Genomic DNA, 17,543 nt, shown 5'->3' on the forward strand with positions numbered 1-17,543 from the left:
AACAGCCTCACCCTCTACTTTTACTGTGACATTCTCTTCTTCCTCCTCTTTCACGACAATGTTCAGCCACATGCCTTCTTTCTCCGTCCAGCAGACCCCCTCTCCTTTTGCAGGAGCAGAGTAGCTTAGTGAACTCATGGTCGGAGATGTTAGCTAGCTAACGTAGCTAGTTCGCATGAGCGACTAGCCTAACTTAACCAGCCAGCTGACTAACAACGTAAATATGAAATTAAATGGGGCAACTAGATACGACAGAAGTGTATTCAAAACAGAGTGGTTGATCACCGAAAGTGTCTAAAGAGCTTGACTGTTTCGGGTATTTTGGCTAGCAAGATAACGAGGTGAATAACTAGCTGTTGTTATCGAGGAAGCGTCCCGTCCACTAGATTACGCGTCACACTGAAAGCATCGCCTGATAGACACATCTCCATCTGCTGACTGGAGTGGGTAATGCAATTGAGAAGAACGTGTATTTTTATATTTGCATGTTGTATTTAAACGCAACATGCAAAAACAGTTCATATAAGGAAATCAGTCAATTGAAATAAATTCATTAGGCCCTAATCTATGGATTTCACATGACTAGGCAGGGGCTCATCCAAGGGTGGACCTGGGAGGGCATAGGCCCACCCACCTTCTAACTAACAGGGATGAACACAAATTTGTGCACAACAAATCAAATCAAATTGTATTTGTCACTGCGCCGAATACAACAGTGAAATGCTTACTTACGACCAACAATGCAGTTTCAAGAAAATACAAAAATGTATAATTAAAGAGCAGCAGTGAAATAACAATTGCGAGGCTATATACAGGGGGTACAGAGTCAATGTGTGGGGGCACCGGTGTCGAGGTAATATGTACATGTAGTTAGAGTTATCAAAGTGACTATGCATAGATAATAACAGAGAGTAGCAGCAGCATAGCGGGAGGGGGGGGGTGCAAATAGTCTGGGTAGCCATTCGATTAGATGTTCAGGAGTCTTATGGATTGGGGGTAAAAACTGTTTGGAAGTCTATTGTTCCTAGACTTGGCGCTCCGGTACCGCTTGCCGTGCGGTAGCAGAGAGGACAGTCTATGACTAGGGTGGCTGGAGTCTTTTTTATGGCCTTCCTCTGACACCGCCTGGTATAGAGGTCTTGGATGGCAGGAAGCTTGACCCTGGTGATGTACTGGGCCGTGCGCACTACCCTCTGCAGTGCCTTGCGGTCGGAGGCCGAGCAGTTGCCATACCAGGCAGTGATGAAACCCGTCAGGATGCTCTCGATGGTGCAGCTGTAAAACCTTTTGAGGATCTGAGGACCCACTCAAACTAAGGGAAACCATGGCATCCATGACATTGAGACATTTGAGAGAAATAAGCTTTTTGTGCGTATGGAAAATTTCAGGGATCTTGTATTTCAGCTCATGAAACTTGGGACCAACATTTTACATGTTGCGTTTATATTTTTGTTCAGTGTATAAAACATCATGTAGATGTATATAATGAACAGACTAGGTCTATACTGCTACTACAGTTTGTTGTTAAAAAGTGGGATTAAAATGGATTTGTAAAAAATTGAACATTAGAAAAAGAAAAAGCGAGTCTTTCTGGGTGAGTCTCAAAGAGCTTTGCACAACTGGATTGTACAACATGTGCCCATTAGTCTTTAAAAAAATTCTTCAAGCTCTGTCAAATAGATTATTGATCATTTCTAGACAACTATTTTCAGGTCTTGCTATAGATTTTCAAGCAGATTTAAGTCAAAACTGTAACTCGGCCACTCAGGAACATTCACTGTCTTCTTGGTAAGCACCTCCAACATATATTTGGCCTTGTGTTTTAGGTTATTGTCCTGCTGAAAGGTGAATTCATCTCCCAGTATCTGGTGGAAAGCAGACTGAACCAGGTTTTCCTTTAGGATTTTACCTGTGCTTAGCTCTATTCTGTTTATTTTTTATCCTGAAAAACTCCCCAGTCCATAACGATTACAAGCATACCCATAACCTGATGCAGCCACCACTATGCTTGAAAATATGGAGAGTGGTACTCAGTAATGTGTTGCATTGGATTTGCCCCAAACATAATACTTTGTATTTAGAAAAAAAAGTAAATTCCTCTGCCACATTTTTTGCAGTATTACTTTTGTTCCTTGGTGCAAACAGGGTGCATGTTTTGGAATATTCTGTACAGTCTTCCTTATTTGTGACTCGTTTCAGGAAACTAGGCGTATGTCAAGCGTCAAAACTTCAGAGGAGAGCCATTTGAACGTAAACTTAAAAAAAAAATAATCAAAATGTGTTTGTTTTTTAAGCAGAAATGCCTTCTGGAACACGTGAACTTTCATGTGCCTTAATAACAAACTTGTATGCCATCTGTAAATACGAATACAATTGTTAAATGTGAACCTAGTTGGTTTAGCCACAGAAAAAGACAAGCAAACCTTCCTGCTAGCCATGATTGGCTGAGATAATGAGTGGTTGTAGTAGAACTCCATCAGTGTTGCTCTCCACTGTCTGGAGTACCGAGTTTTGAAATCAGTGGAATTAGAGTATGATAGCCAAGGAGATGGAGAAAAGTATGGCGTTTGATTGCAAATATGCAGACGGAGTCGAAAAGAGAACACACAGAAGGCTGTTGTATAAAACACCTGTCTCCGGATTACATCTTCAAACTAAGGGAAACCATGGCATCCATGACAGAGAGGGAGAAGCGTCCATCCATGTATACGGGTAAGAGAGTCTAGCTAGCTACATTTTCAGATATTACGTTTCTAATTTTGTCAAAGTGGTTTTCATTTCAAGTTAAAGTGTACTGTTAGCTAGCTAGCTAGCTGGCTGGCTGGCTAGCTAGCTAACGTTACGTGTATGATCTATGTAGTAATATTATTCGTATCTCAGATCTGGCACTCCATATTAAATCCAAATCCAAATCCACTGCATTGGCAACCCATCATGTAAATGAGAACTTGTTCTCAACTGGCCTACCTGGGTTAAATAAAGGTGAAATAAAATACATAAAATAAAATTGGCCTCATGTCGAAATCCCTGAGTGGTTTCCTTCCTCTCCGGCAACCGAGTTAAGGAGGACACCTGTATCTTTGTAGTGACTGGGTGTGTTGATAAACCATCCAAAGTGTAATTAATAACTTCACCATGCTCAAAGGGATATTCAATGTCAGCTTTTATTATTTTTACCCATCTACCTTCTTTGTGATGAATTGGAAAACCTCCCAGATCTTTGTGGTTGAATCTATGTTTGAAATTCACTGTTCGACTGAGGGACCTTACTGATAATTGTATGTGTAGGGTACAGAGATGAGGCAGTCATTCAAAAATCATGATAAACACTCTTACTGCACACAGAGTCCATGCAACTTATGTGACTTGTTAAGCACATTTCTACTCCTGAACTTATTTAGGCTTGTCATAACAAAGGGATTGAATACTTATTGAGTAAAGACTTTTTAGCTTTTAATCTTTAAATCAGTTTGTAAACATTTCAAAAAACATTATTCCACTTTGACATTATGGGATATTGTGTGCCAGAGACACACAAAAAAGTACATTTAAACCATTTTAAATTCAGGCTGTAACACAACAAAATGTGGAAAAAGTCAAGGGGTGTGAATACTTTCTGAAGGCACTGTACATGTGAAAAGAGGCTTGTTGCTGTTCACCCAAACCAACACTTTCAGATGGGAATGTCCGTTCTGCTGGTCGATGGCTGTGGTACAGTCCTGTTTCAGATAGGAATGTCCGTTCTGTTGGTCGATGGCTGTGGTACAGTACTGTTTCAGATGGGAATGTCCGTTCTGTTTGTCGATGGCTGTGGTACAGTCCTGTTTCAGATGGGAATGTCCGTTCTGTTTGTCGATGGCTGTGGTACAGTACTGTTTCAGATAGGAATGTCCGTTCTGTTTGTCGATGGCTGTGGTACAGTCCTGTTTCAGATGGGAATGTCCGTTCTGTTTGTCGATGGCTGTAGTACAGTCCTGTTTCAGATGGGAATGTCCGTTCTGTTTGTCGATGGCTGTGGTACAGTACTGTTTCAGATAGGAATGTCCGTTCTGTTTGTCGATGGCTGTGGTACAGTACTGTTTCAGATAGGAATGTCTGTTCTGTTTGTCGATGGCTGTGGTACAGTACTGTTTCAGATAGGAATGTCCGTTCTGTTTGTCGATGGCTGTGGTACAGTACTGTTTCAGATAGGAATGTCCGTTCTGTTTGTCGATGGCTGTGGTACAGTCCTGTTTCAGATGGGAATGTCCGTTCTGTTTGTCGATGGCTGTGGTACAGTCCTGTTTCAGATGTTGAATGTCCGTTCTGTTTGTCGATGGCTCTGGTACAGTCCTGTTTCAGATGGGAATGTCCGTTCTGTTTGTCGATGGCTGTGGTACAGTCCTGTTTCAGATGGGAATGTCCGTTCTGTTTGTCGATGGCTGTGGTACAGTACTGTTTCAGATGGGAATGTCCGTTCTGTTTGTCGATGGCTGTGGTACAGTACTGTTTCAGATAGGAATGTCCGTTCTGTTTGTCGATGGCTGTGGTACAGTACTGTTTCAGATGGGAATGTCCGTTCTGTTTGTCGATGGCTGTGGTACAGTCCTGTTTCAGATGGGAATGTCCGTTCTGTTTGTCGATGGCTGTGGTACAGTACTGTTTCAGATGGGAATGTCCGTTCTGTTGGTCGATGGCTGTGGTACAGTCCTGTTTCAGATGGGAATGTCCGTTCTGTTTGTCGATGGCTGTGGTACAGTCCTGTTTCAGATGGGAATGTCCGTTCTGTTGGTCGATGGCTGTGGTACAGTCCTGTTTCAGATGGGAATGTCCGTTCTGTTGGTCGATGGCTGTGGTACAGTACTGTTTCAGATGGGAATGTCCGTTCTGTTTGTCGATGGCTGTGGTACAGTACTGTTTCAGATGGGAATGTCCGCTCTGTTTGTCGATGGCTGTGGTACAGTCCTGTTTCAGATGGGAATGTCCGTTCTGTTGGTCGATGGCTGTGGTACAGTATGTATATATTTGTATTATTTGTAGCGTTGTACAGCTAAGCCCAAGTCATCTTCAGACCCAACTCACATTTAAATATCTGGCTGTGTCATTATGACTTTGGAGAATTATTTGACACATTGAACTTATTTCATTTGAACAATTGTAGGTTTCAAAGCTAAACGTGGAGAAGAAGATAGGGAGAGAAAAAAAAAGACAGATTGGATCCTGAAAAATTGACCTGCAATAACTGGTGAGTAGGTTATTGTTCATCAATGGCAAATTAGTGTTTAACAGTGTGCTGATATTGTCTTTTTTTTTTTTTAAGAATATGACTCAAACAGTGTTGGAAAAAGTACCCACATTAGTATTTACCAGTGTGCGGGTGTCATGATATTGTTTATAAACAGAATATGACTCAAACAGGGATGGTAAAAGTACCCAATTGTTATACTAGAGTAAAAGTAAAAGACACTTTCATAGAAAATTACTCAAGCGAAAGTCACCCAGTGAAATTCTACTTGAGTAAAAGTATTTGGTTTTAAAATATACTGAAGTGTCAACAGTAAATGTAATTGCCAAAATATACTTAACTATCAAAAGTTAAAGTATAAATCATTTCAAATTCCTTATATTAAGCAAACCGGACGGCACGATTTTATTGTTTCTTAAATTTACACTCAGACAGCATTTACAAATGAAGCGTGTGTTTAGTGAGTCCACCAGATCAGAGGTAGTAGGGATGACCAGGGATGTTCTCTTGATAAGTGTGTGAATTACAATATTTTCCTGTCCAGCTGAGCATTCAAAATGTAACAAGTACTTTTGGGTGTCAGGGAATATGTATGGAGTAAAAAGTACATTCTTTTCTTTAGGAATGTAGTGAAGTAAAAGTACAGATACCCCCCAAATACGACTAAAGTAGTACTTCAAGTATTTTTACTTAAGTACTGTACACCACTGCTTATAAATGACTCATGGCAGAAAGAATGGTGAATATTATTCCAGACACTGACATGGCAGAAAGAATGGTGAATATTATTCCAGACACTGACATGGCAGAAAGAATGGTGAATATTATTCCAGACACTGACATGGCAGAAAGAACGGTGAATATTATTCCAGACACTGACATGGCAGAAAATATTTTTCTACTCACCTAGAGTCATAAAAATGCTTACCATGAGTGTGTATGTCTTTGCCAAAAAATATAAAAAATGTCTCCCGGTACAATAGCCAGATCCTCCCAGAAGCTGAGACACCTTCTAAGACCCAAAATGTCTCCCAGTACAGTAGCCAGCTCCTCCCAGAAGCAGAGAGACCTTCTAAGACCCAAAATGTCTCCCGGTACAGTAGCCAGCTCCTCCCTTTTAAGACCCAAAATGTCTCCCGGTACAGTAGCCAGCTCCTCCCTTCTAACTACTCCAAAGATCTGGTCTTTTATAGTCATCAATATTTTACAAGTTTGTTCATTTTACTGATAAGGAGATTATATCCACTTCCTCAGACTCTGTCTCATAGAGATCGCAACATTGTATCAGTCTCATTATGGTGTCTGTCAGTGTACGGGCAGTTCTTTAAAAAAAATGTTTTACCTTTATTTAACTAGGCAAGTCAGTTAAAAGAACAAATTCTTATTTTCAATGACAGCCTAGGAACAGTGGGTTAACTGCCTTGTTTCAGGGGCAGAACGACAGATTTGTACCTTGTCAGCTCAGGGATTCGAACTTGCAACCTTTCTGTTACTAGTCCAACGCTCTAACCACTAGGCTACGCTGCCGCCCCTACAGGTGCCATTGTATCTGTGTCAATGTTGTGAGCAGAGTGGGAGCCGTATGTGTGCACCCTGATGCACTTTGTGTCCATGTGATGTGAAGAATTTGTTTCCACAATATGAGCAGTGGTAAGGAATCTCCCTTGTGTGTGTTACCTCATGGTCTTTCCCTAACTGGGTAAATATCTTTCCACACTGGAAGCATTGGTAAGGTTTCTCTCCGGTGTGGATTCTTTCATGTAATTTCAGTTGCCTTAACCAGGTACATGTCATTCCACAGTGGGAGCAGTTCCAAAAGGCTGCTCCCTAGTGTGTATTTTCTCATGCTGCTTCAGTTTCCCTAACTTCTTAAAACTCCTTTCACAATGAGCACCCTGGAAACGCTTCATTGCAGAGTGTGTTAGCTCATGATATTTCAAGGTCCCGGATGAGGTAAAACTCTTTTCACAGTGGGAACAGTGGTAGGGCTTCTCTCCTGAGTGTATTCTCTCATGTTGTTTCATGTTACTTGACTCTGAGAAACTCTTTCCACACTGGGAGCAATGGTAAGGTTTTTCTCCTGTGTGTGTCCTCTTATGCTTTTTCAGGTCCCCTGATGAGGTAAATCTCTTTTCACAGTGTGAGCAGTGGTAGGGTTTTTCTCCTGTGTGTATTCTCTTATGTTTTTTCATGTCCCCTAGCTGGGTAAACGTTTTTCCACACTGAGAGCATTGATAAGGCTTGTCTCCTGAGTGTATTCTCTCATGTTTTTTCAGGTTACATGACATGGTGAAAATCTTTCCACACTGGGAGCAATGGTAAGGTTTTTCTCCCGTGTGTGTTCTTTTATGGTATTTCAAGTGTGCAACTTGGGTAAAACTCTTTCCACACTGGGAGCATTGATAGGGCTTCTCTCCTGAGTGTGTTCTCCCATGCCGTCTCAGGTGGTTTAATCGGCTAAATCTCTTCCCACAGTCTGAGCACTGGTAAGGTGGTACTCCAGAGTTCAGATAATCCAATGAGGAAAAACTCGACTTTTCTCCTGAGTGTGTCCTCTCATGTTTTTTCAGGTTACCTAACTCAGTAAAACACTTTCCACACAGGGAGCAGTGGAAAGACTTTTTCCCTGTGTGTGTTCTCTCATGTCGTTTCAGGGACCCTAATCGGGTAAAACTCTTTGCACACTGAGAACAGTTATAAAGTGTCTCGCCCGAATGTATTCTCTTATGTATTTTCAGGTATTCGGAAGAGGAAAATCTCTTTCTACAATTAGTGCATTGGTTAAGCTTCTCTCCTGTGTGTATTCTCTCATGCGTTCTCAAATTCCCTAACTGGGTGCAACTCTTCCCACACTGAGAGCAGTGGTAAGGCTTCTCTCCTGTGTGTGTTCTCTTATGGTCTTTAAGGTACCCTAACCGGGTAAAACACATTCCACACTGGCAGCATTTGAAAGGATTTTCTCCTGTGTGTGTTCTCTCATGCCTTTTCAGGTTCCATAACCTGGTATATGTCTTTCCACACTGAGAGCAGTGGTGTTGTCTCGCTGGTTTGGACGTCTCTGGCTCTGATTCTCCTGAAGGAGTCTTCCCACTGTCAGAGTGAGAGTCTGGTCTCTCTCCTGCCAAAGACAAAAATAGGAGACTATTTAGTTTAACACTAATGTATCTGTGTTTGGCACTCAGCATTTAGGGGATAGATTGGGGATAAGGCCCTGGACTAGTGTCCTGTCCAGGGGGTGTACTGGTACATCAAGATGCCTCACTACAGAAAAAATAAAATTCATATAATATAATGAACAGACTAGGTCTATACTGCTCCTACGTGGTGTAACAATACATCATGTAGATGTATATAATGAACGTCCACTAGTGGCATTCCACATTTGAATTATATCCACACAAAAATATGTTGCATTAATCAAATATGTTTACATTTAGAGCACCTGTGTTTTCTATGACATGGTGGAACTATGGGGCATTCATGTGCTCCTGGGAAACTGGGAAGTCCGACATGATTGTGATTCAAGTGCTTTTGAAGTCAGACCAATTCTTCAACTAATACGATTTTAGCTAGCTTGATAAGAGAAGCTAACATTGCTAATAATAAAGTTACCTAGCTTATTTAAAGTAACTGTCCACTGTTTCCAGATTTCTACGAAATATGACCTATAAATAAGTACAATATAAGTTAAATAGTTTTCCTTCCAAAAAAATGTAAATAGGTTAAAAAGCAGCTTTTCTGTGTTGGAACGGTGTGGGCGTACAACAACAACGGAACGGTGTGGGCGTATAAAGGTCAAAATGTCATCCTCCTTCTCAGGAGGATGACATCATCCTCTATGTCAGTGGTTCCCAACTCCAGTCCTCCAGTACCCCCAACAGCAAACATTTTATGTGGCTCCAGACACCTGATTCTACTTGTCAGCTAATAATCAACCCCCCAATGAGTCTATACTCAATATCCCATGAGAACAAAATATATTTAAAAAATTTAACGTGATTTTAAGCTCTACATCATTTGTTTTTAAAATCTCAATGGTGTCTTTAAGTCCTTAGTTGTTTAGGTTATAGCCTAAAATAATAGATACTGATCGTATTGAAATATCTATGATACCACATCACACCTGCCCGCCCGATTAGCATCACTACTCTGGACGGTTCTGACTTAGAATATGTGGACAACTACAAATACCTATGTGTCTGGTTAGACTGCAAACTCTCCTTCCAGACTCATATTAAGCATCTCCAATCCAAATACCCAGGTGTCTGGTTAGACTGCAAACTCTCCTTCCAGACTCATATTAAGCATCTCCAATCCAAATACCCAGGTGTCTGGCTAGACTGTAAACTCTCCTTCCAGACTCATATTAAGCATCTCCAAAATTAAATCTCGACTTCGGCGATGTCATTTACAAAATAGCCTCCAACACTCTACTCAGCAAATTGGATGCAGTCTATCACAGTGCCATCTGTTTTGTCACCAAAGCCCCATATACTATCCACCACTGCGACCTGTATGCTCTCGTTGGCTGGACCTCGCTAAATATTCGGCGCCAAACCCACTGACTCCAGGTCATCTACAAGTCTCTGCTAGGTAAAGCCCCACCTTATCTCAGCTCACTGGTCACCATAGCAGAACCCACCCGTAGCACGCGCTCCAGCAGGCATATTATTTCACTGGTCACCCCCAAAGCCAGTTCCTCGTTTGGCCGCCTTTCCTTCCAGTTCTCTCCTGCCAATGACTGGAACGAACTGCAAAAATCACTGAAGCTGGAGACTCATATCTCCCTCACTAACTTTAAGCACCAGCTGTCAGAGCAGCTCAGAGCAGCTCATAGCCCATCTGTAAATAGCCCATCCAACTACCTCATCCCCACTGTTATTTATTTTGCTCCTTTGCACCCCAGTATCTCTACTTGCACACTCATCTTCTGCACATCTACCATTCCAGTGTTTAATTGCCATATTGTAATTATTTCGCCACTATGGCCTATTTATTGCCTTACCTCCCTTATCCTAACTCATTTGCACACACTGTATATAGACTTTTTCTATTGTATTATTGACTGTATGTTTGTTTATTCCATGTGTAACTCTGTGTTGTTGTTTGTGTCGCACTGCTTTGCTTTATCTTGTCCAGGTCGCAGTTGTAAAATGAGAACTTGTTCTCAACTAGCCTACCTGGTTAAATAAAGGTGAAATAAAAAATGTAAAAAATAAATCAAATACAGCCTTTAGTATCACCACCAACTCATGTCTGATTTCAGGACATTTGGTTGGGATGTTTCCTTTCAGTTTCTTTTCAAATGATGAAGAGGACAGAATCAAGACGAGGAAGGATCATTTTGATCTGGATTAAATGTTTTTTTTAAATAATACATATATATATATATATATATATAAAGCTTGCCTCAGGTTATTTAATTTACACATTAAGGCAGGTGAATTTGTGAATTATCATGAATAACACAAGGGCTGTTGTTAGTGTGTTATTCACCATAATCCACAGGTTTGAGTGCCTTATTGCATTTAGAAAACATTTTAAAAAGTTTACCCACATGTTTACATTAAAAACATGATTTTAATGAGTAGGAGAGGTAACGGGCAATTGTACTTTTTTGGTGTGTTTTACTCAATTTCTCAGAAACACTTGAACTAGGCAAATTCATTGTTTTATATAACAAACGTACATCTGTCTCTTAATCATTCATACCATTTATAGGTCTGTGCATAAAACAGTCAGATCACAATATTGATTTCAGTCCGAGAAGTCTGGACTTTACATTTGCCCCCCCCCCCCCCGTCCCAGGGCCAATTGGAACAGTCGCTGGGGGTCAAATGTAACACCGAAAATGTTTACTAAAGAAATGTACTTAACTTCAAAACCATTCATGTTTATGAATTATCATAGACATATGTAATGATTTTGCTAGAAATATACGTATTTTTTATGTACATAACCAATATTTACATTAACAGCCCTGTTTTTGCATTGCCATTCAGTTCCTCTCAAAACATCTGTCTGATGGCCATCATGGTTCCCATATCTGTTTAGAACTTGTTTGGTTGCTACATGACCCCAAGGCTAGTTAAAGTGAGTATATGATCGTTCAACTTGTTTGGTTGTTACAGGACCCCAAGGCTGGTTAAAGTGAGTATATGATCGTTCAACTTGTTTGGTTGCTACATGACCCCAAGGCTGGTTAAAGTGAGTATATGATCGTTCAACTTGTTTGGTTGATACAGGACCCCAATGCTGGTTAAAGTGAGTATATGATCGTTCAACTTGTTTAGTTGATACAGGACCCCAAGGCTGGTTAAAGTGAGTATATGATCATTCAACTTGTTTGGCTGATACAGGACCCCAAGGCTGGTTAAAGTGAGTATATGATCGTTCAACTTGTTGGGTTGATACAGGACCCCAAGGCTGGTTAAAGTGAGTATATGATCGTTCAACTTGTTTGGCTGTTACAGGACCCCAAGGCTGGTTAAAGTGAGTATATGATCGTTCAACTTGTTTGGCTGTTACAGGACCCCAAGGCTGGTTAAAGTGAGTATATGATCATTCAACTTGTTTGGTTGATACAGGACCCCAAGGCTGGTTAAAGTGAGTATATGATCGTTCAACTTGTTTGGTTGCTACATGACCCCAAGGCTGGTTAAAGTGAGTATATGATCGTTCAACTTGTTTGGTTGATACAGGACCCCAAGGCTGGTTAAAGTGAGTATATGATCATTCAACTTGTTTGGCTGTTACAGGACCCCAAGGCTAGTTAAAGTGAGTATATGATCGTTCAACTTGTTTGGCTGTTACAGGACCCCAAGGCTAGTTAAAGTGAGTATATGATCGTTCAACTTGTTTGGCTGTTACAGGACCCCAAGGCTGGTTAAAGTGAGTATATGATCGTTCAACTTGTTTGGTTGATACAGGACCCCAATGCTGGTTAAAGTGAGTATATGATCGTTCAACTTGTTTGGCTGATACAGGACCCCAAGGCTAGTTAAAGTGAGTATATGATCATTCAACTTGTTTGGCTGATACAGGACCCCAAGGCTGGTTAAAGTGAGTATATGATCATTCAACTTGTTTGGCTGTTACAGGACCCCAAGGCTAGTTAAAGTGAGTATATGATCATTCAACTTGTTTGGCTGATACAGGACCCCAAGGCTAGTTAAAGTGAGTATATGATCGTTCAACTTGTTTGGTTGATACAGGACCCCAAGGCTGGTTAAAGTGAGTATATGATCGTTCAACTTGTTTGGTTGCTACATGACCCCAAGGCTGGTTAAAGTGAGTATATGATCGTTCAACTTGTTTGGTTGCTACAGGACCCCAAGGCTGGTTAAAGTGAGTATATGATCGTTCAACTTGTTTGGTTGTTACAGGACCCCAAGGCTAGTTAAAGTGAGTATATGATCGTTCAACTTGTTTGGCTGATACAGGACCCCAAGGCTAGTTAAAGTGAGTATATGATCGTTCAACTTGTTTGGCTGTTACAGGACCCCAAGGCTGGTTAAAGTGAGTATATGATCGTTCAACTTGTTTGGTTGATACATGACCCCAAGGCTGGTTAAAGTGAGTATATGATCGTTCAACTTGTTTGGTTGTTACAGGACCCCAAGGCTGGTTAAAGTGAGTATATGATCGTTCAACTTGTTTGGCTGATACAGGACCCCAAGGCTGGTTAAAGTGAGTATATGATCGTTCAACTTGTTTGGCTGTTACAGGACCCCAAGGCTGGTTAAAGTGAGTATATGATCGTTCAACTTGTTTGGTTGATACAGGACCCCAAGGCTAGTTAAAGTGAGTATATGATCGTTCAACTTGTTTGGTTGTTACAGGACCCCAAGGCTGGTTAAAGTGAGTATATGATCGTTCAACTTGTTTGGCTGATACAGGACCCCAAGGCTAGTTAAAGTGAGTATATGATCATTCAACTTGTTTGGCTGTTACAGGACCCCAAGGCTAGTTAAAGTGAGTATATGATCATTCAACTTGTTTGGCTGTTACAGGACCCCAAGGCTAGTTAAAGTGAGTATATGATCATTCAACTTGTTTGGTTGATACATGACCCCAAGGCTGGTTAAAGTGAGTATATGATCGTTCAACTTGTTTGGTTGTTACAGGACCCCAAGGCTGGTTAAAGTGAGTATATGATCGTTCAACTTGTTTGGCTGATACAGGACCCCAAGGCTGGTTAAAGTGAGTATATGATCGTTCAACTTGTTTGGCTGTTACAGGACCCCAAGGCTGGTTAAAGTGAGTATATGATCGTTCAACTTGTTTGGTTGATACAGGACCCCAAGGCTAGTTAAAGTGAGTATATGATCGTTCAACTTGTTTGGTTGTTACAGGACCCCAAGGCTGGTTAAAGTGAGTATATGATCGTTCAACTTGTTTGGCTGATACAGGACCCCAAGGCTAGTTAAAGTGAGTATATGATCATTCAACTTGTTTGGCTGTTACAGGACCCCAAGGCTAGTTAAAGTGAGTATATGATCATTCAACTTGTTTGGCTGTTACAGGACCCCAAGGCTAGTTAAAGTGAGTATATGATCATTCAACTTGTTTGGTTGTTACAGGACCCCAAGGCTGGTTAAAGTGAGTATATGATCATTCATGTATAATTTATACTATCCTAAAGTTAAATCACTAGTTGTTTTCATAAGTTGGCTGCTTGGCTTAGGGCAATGTTAACACTGCGTTGGGGGCAATTGTAACTAGGTGTTAACCAATTCGGCTGTCATGACAACACCTCGTGTGTCTAGCAAGAGACAACAATAGCGGAACATGTCAATCATGTTTAGCCAACAGATAGTGATGGAAATCATGCTAGTTTGAATTCTTGGACATTAATGTTCAGGACAGTATAAGGAAAATAAAGCCGGCAGGGGGAAAAAACGACATTCACCCCTAAAAAACAAACATTTGAAAATAGTGAGATGTTTGGCTGAAACTTTGAAAACAGGAAGTGAATCTAAATGGACATGTACTGGATGAGATTCCATCAGTTTATCTTGTTTCTGTTTGGAGAAATTCCAAAGTTTTACAACTGCCCCTCGTCTCCCCTAAATGAGTTTTATTTCATCCTTCCAGCAGAGGATATAGGGCGGACATACAGTGTATTCGGAAAGTATTCAGACCCCTTTACTTTTCTTGTTTTACGTTACAGCTTTATTCTAAAATTGATTAAATTGTTGTTTTTTTCCCTCATCAATCTACACACAATACTCAATAATTACAAAGCAAAAACAGGTTTTTAGACATTTTTGCACTAAAAAAAATGAAATATTACATTTACATAAGTATTCAGACCCTTTTCAGGACTTTGTTGAAGCACATTTGGCAGCGATTACAGCCTCTGGTCTTCTTGGGAATGACCCTACAAGCTTGGCACACCTGTATTTGGGGAGTTTCTCCCGTTCTTCTCTGCAGATCCTCTCAAGCTCTGTCAGGTTGGATGGGGAGCGTCACTTCATGACGCTCTGAGGTTTCCTCCAGACGTGACGCGTGGCATTCAGGCCAAAGAGTTCAATCTTGGTTTCATCAGACCAGAGAATCTTGTTTCTCATGGTCTGAGAGTCTTTCAGTGCCTTTTGGCAAACTCCAAGCGGGCTGTCATGTGCCTTTAACTGAGGAGTGGCTTCCGTCTGGCCACTACCATAAGGGCCTGATTGGTGGAGTGCTGCAGAGATGGTTGTCCTTCTGGAAGGTTCTCCCATCTCCACAGAGGAACTCTGGATTTCTGTCAGAATGACCATCGGGTTCTTGGTCACCTTCCTGACCAAGGCCCTTCTCCCCTGATTGCACAGTTTGGCTGGGAAGCCAGCTCTAGGAAGAGTCTTGGTGGTTCCAAACTTCCTCCATTTAAGAATGATGGAGGCCACTGTGTTCTTGGGGACCTTCAGTGGTGCAGACAATTTTTGGTACCCTTCCCCAGATCTGTGCCTCGACACAATCCTGTCTCTGAGCTCTACTGACAATTCCTTCGACCTCATGGCTTGGTTTTTTACTCTGATATGCACTTTCAACTATGGGACCTTATATAGACAGGTGTGTGCCTTTCCAAATCATGTCCAATCAATTGCATTTACCACAGGTGGACTCCAATCAAGTTGTAGAAACATCTGAAGGATGATCAATGGAAACAGGATGCACCTGAGCTCAATTGAGTCTCACAGCAAAGGGTCTGAATACTTATATAAATAAGGTATGTGTTTTTTATTTTTAATACATTTGCAAACATTTCTAAAAACCTGTTTTCGTTTAGTCATTATGGGGTAATGCGTGTAGATTGATGATACTTTTTATTTATTTAATCCATTTTAGAATAAGGCTGTAATGTAACAAAATGTAGAAATAGTCAAGGGGTCTGAATACTTCCCAAATGCACTGTACAGTATATTAACCTAAGAGTACTTCCCAAATGCACTGTAACAGTATATTAACCTAAGAGTACTTCTCAAATGCACTGTAACAGTATATTGACCTAAGAGTACTTCCCAAATGCACTGTACAGTATATTGACCTAAGAGTACTTCCTGAATGCACTGTAACGGTATATTAACCTAAGAGTACTTCCTGAATGCACTGTAACAGTATATTGACCTAAGTACTTCCCGAATGCACTGTAACAGTATATTAACCTAAGAGTACTCCCCGAATGCACTGTAACAGTATATTGACCTAAGAGTACTTCCCAAATGCACTGTACAGTATATTGACCTAAGAGTACTCCCCGAATGCACTGTAACAGTATATTGACCTAAGAGTTATGAAAGTTGGAAGAATTATCTTCATAATGATTCCACACCTGTATTTTCTCCAAAGGGTGCTTCAACCAAGTATTCACTCTGGGGTGAATTTGTAATTAAAACATTTAAAAAATATATATATATATAATGTTTCTTTCACTTTGGAAATGTGGAGCAGATTGTGTAGGTAAGTAGGAACAAATATCAAATGTAATCCCTTTTTTTTGTTTTACTTTTGGGGCAGCAAAATGCAGACTATCATTAGTCACTGTAGCAAGGTTTATACAAATGCCCTCTGTTGGAAACCATATAGTTGACTAGATCTATGGGGTTGTCATGTCTAGACGCTTTTTGTACAGGAATGGGGGAAGGATTGTTGATATCCATTTTATGAATTGTGAATGTGTAGGTAATATAATGGGAAGCCTTTTAACCATTAACGTTTGGTTGGTTGACCACCACTCTTTGTACCTTTAAACAGTTCCTACAATACAAAACAACATAGTCAAGTGTAGAAAAAAAAAACAGACATTAGTTCAACAACTACAGAATTTGTGGTACTATTTTTTAAGATGGTACTTACTGGTGTTAATCAGATTTCCAGTCTTCTCTAATTCTCCCTCTTCCTCATCCAATGTGACAGTAATCTCCCCCTCATCTTTCACTCCAAACACTGCATCCTCCTCTTTCTCTTCCTTCACGCTGTAAGCTTCTTCTTCTTCTTTCACTGTAACGTCTTTTTCTTCTTCTTTCACTGTAACAGCCTCATCCTCTACTTCTTGTTTTATTGTAACAGCCTCTTCTTCCTTCTCCTCTTTCACGAGAGATTCTTTCTCCGTCCAGCAGACCTCTTCTTCTTTAGCAGGGGTGGAGTAGTTTAGTGAACTCATGGTAGCTAGCTAACGTTAGCTGGTTAGCATTAATGATTAGCCTAGTGCTACTGCTGATTTAACCAGTCAGCTAGCTGACTACTAGCAACGTAAAATTAGATTAAATGCGGCAACCAGCTATACGACAGACGTGTGTTTAAAACACAGTGGCTAATATACACCGACAGTGGCTCAAGAATTTTAGTGTTTCGGCTATTAGCTAGCAAGCTACCGAGGTGGATGACTAGCTGTTGTTGTTGAAGACGCGTCCTGTCCACTAGATTATACGTCACGCTGGTAGCTTCACCTGGAATACACACGTCGCCATCTGCTGACTAAAGTGGAAAACGCAGTTGAGAGAATTAAAAATGTGTTTATTTTTTATTAAATAGTAATATTATATTGCGACATACAAAGAGAAGTACGGTGGCGTATGCCGCCACTCCGATAAAAAAAAATATATATCGACGAGATAAGATCACGTTATTAGGAAATAATCCAATAACTCGTTATAATGAAATAATCCATGATTTTGTTATTTCTTGTTATAAGATGATCTTTCTCGTAATATGTCGTTATTACGAAATAATTCAGTTCCATTTTTTTTTAAATCCCTTTTTCTCTTTTTATTTAGAATTGTCCCATCGCTGCAACTCCTGTGCAGAGAGAGAGGCGAAGGTCGAAAGCCATGCGTCC

General features: G+C 40.6%; 1 protein-coding gene across 1 annotated transcript; it reads right to left on the reverse strand.

Moving 5' to 3' along the window:
* Window positions 1-6,769: 6,769 nt before the first annotated feature.
* LOC120041760 (zinc finger protein 239-like) lies at window positions 6,770-16,599 on the reverse strand. The gene is made up of 2 exons (XM_038986621.1): window positions 16,562-16,599; window positions 6,770-8,342 (listed from the first exon to the last, which is right to left on the reverse strand). Exon 2 carries the CDS (start codon window positions 8,152-8,154, stop codon window positions 7,015-7,017), a length of 1,140 nt encoding a protein of 379 aa, XP_038842549.1. The 5' UTR covers window positions 8,155-8,342; window positions 16,562-16,599; the 3' UTR covers window positions 6,770-7,014.
* Window positions 16,600-17,543: the final 944 nt, after the last annotated feature.

This window comes from Salvelinus namaycush, unplaced genomic scaffold (assembly GCF_016432855.1).
Source record: "Salvelinus namaycush isolate Seneca unplaced genomic scaffold, SaNama_1.0 Scaffold529, whole genome shotgun sequence".
In the NCBI taxonomy this organism is placed as follows: Eukaryota; Metazoa; Chordata; class Actinopteri; order Salmoniformes; family Salmonidae; genus Salvelinus; species Salvelinus namaycush.

Excerpts from the sequence above, each read along its gene's own strand:
- LOC120041760 (XM_038986621.1), bottom strand. The coding sequence starts at position 8,154 with ATGTGTTTTACCCGGTTAGGGTACCTTAAAGACCATAAGAGAACACAC.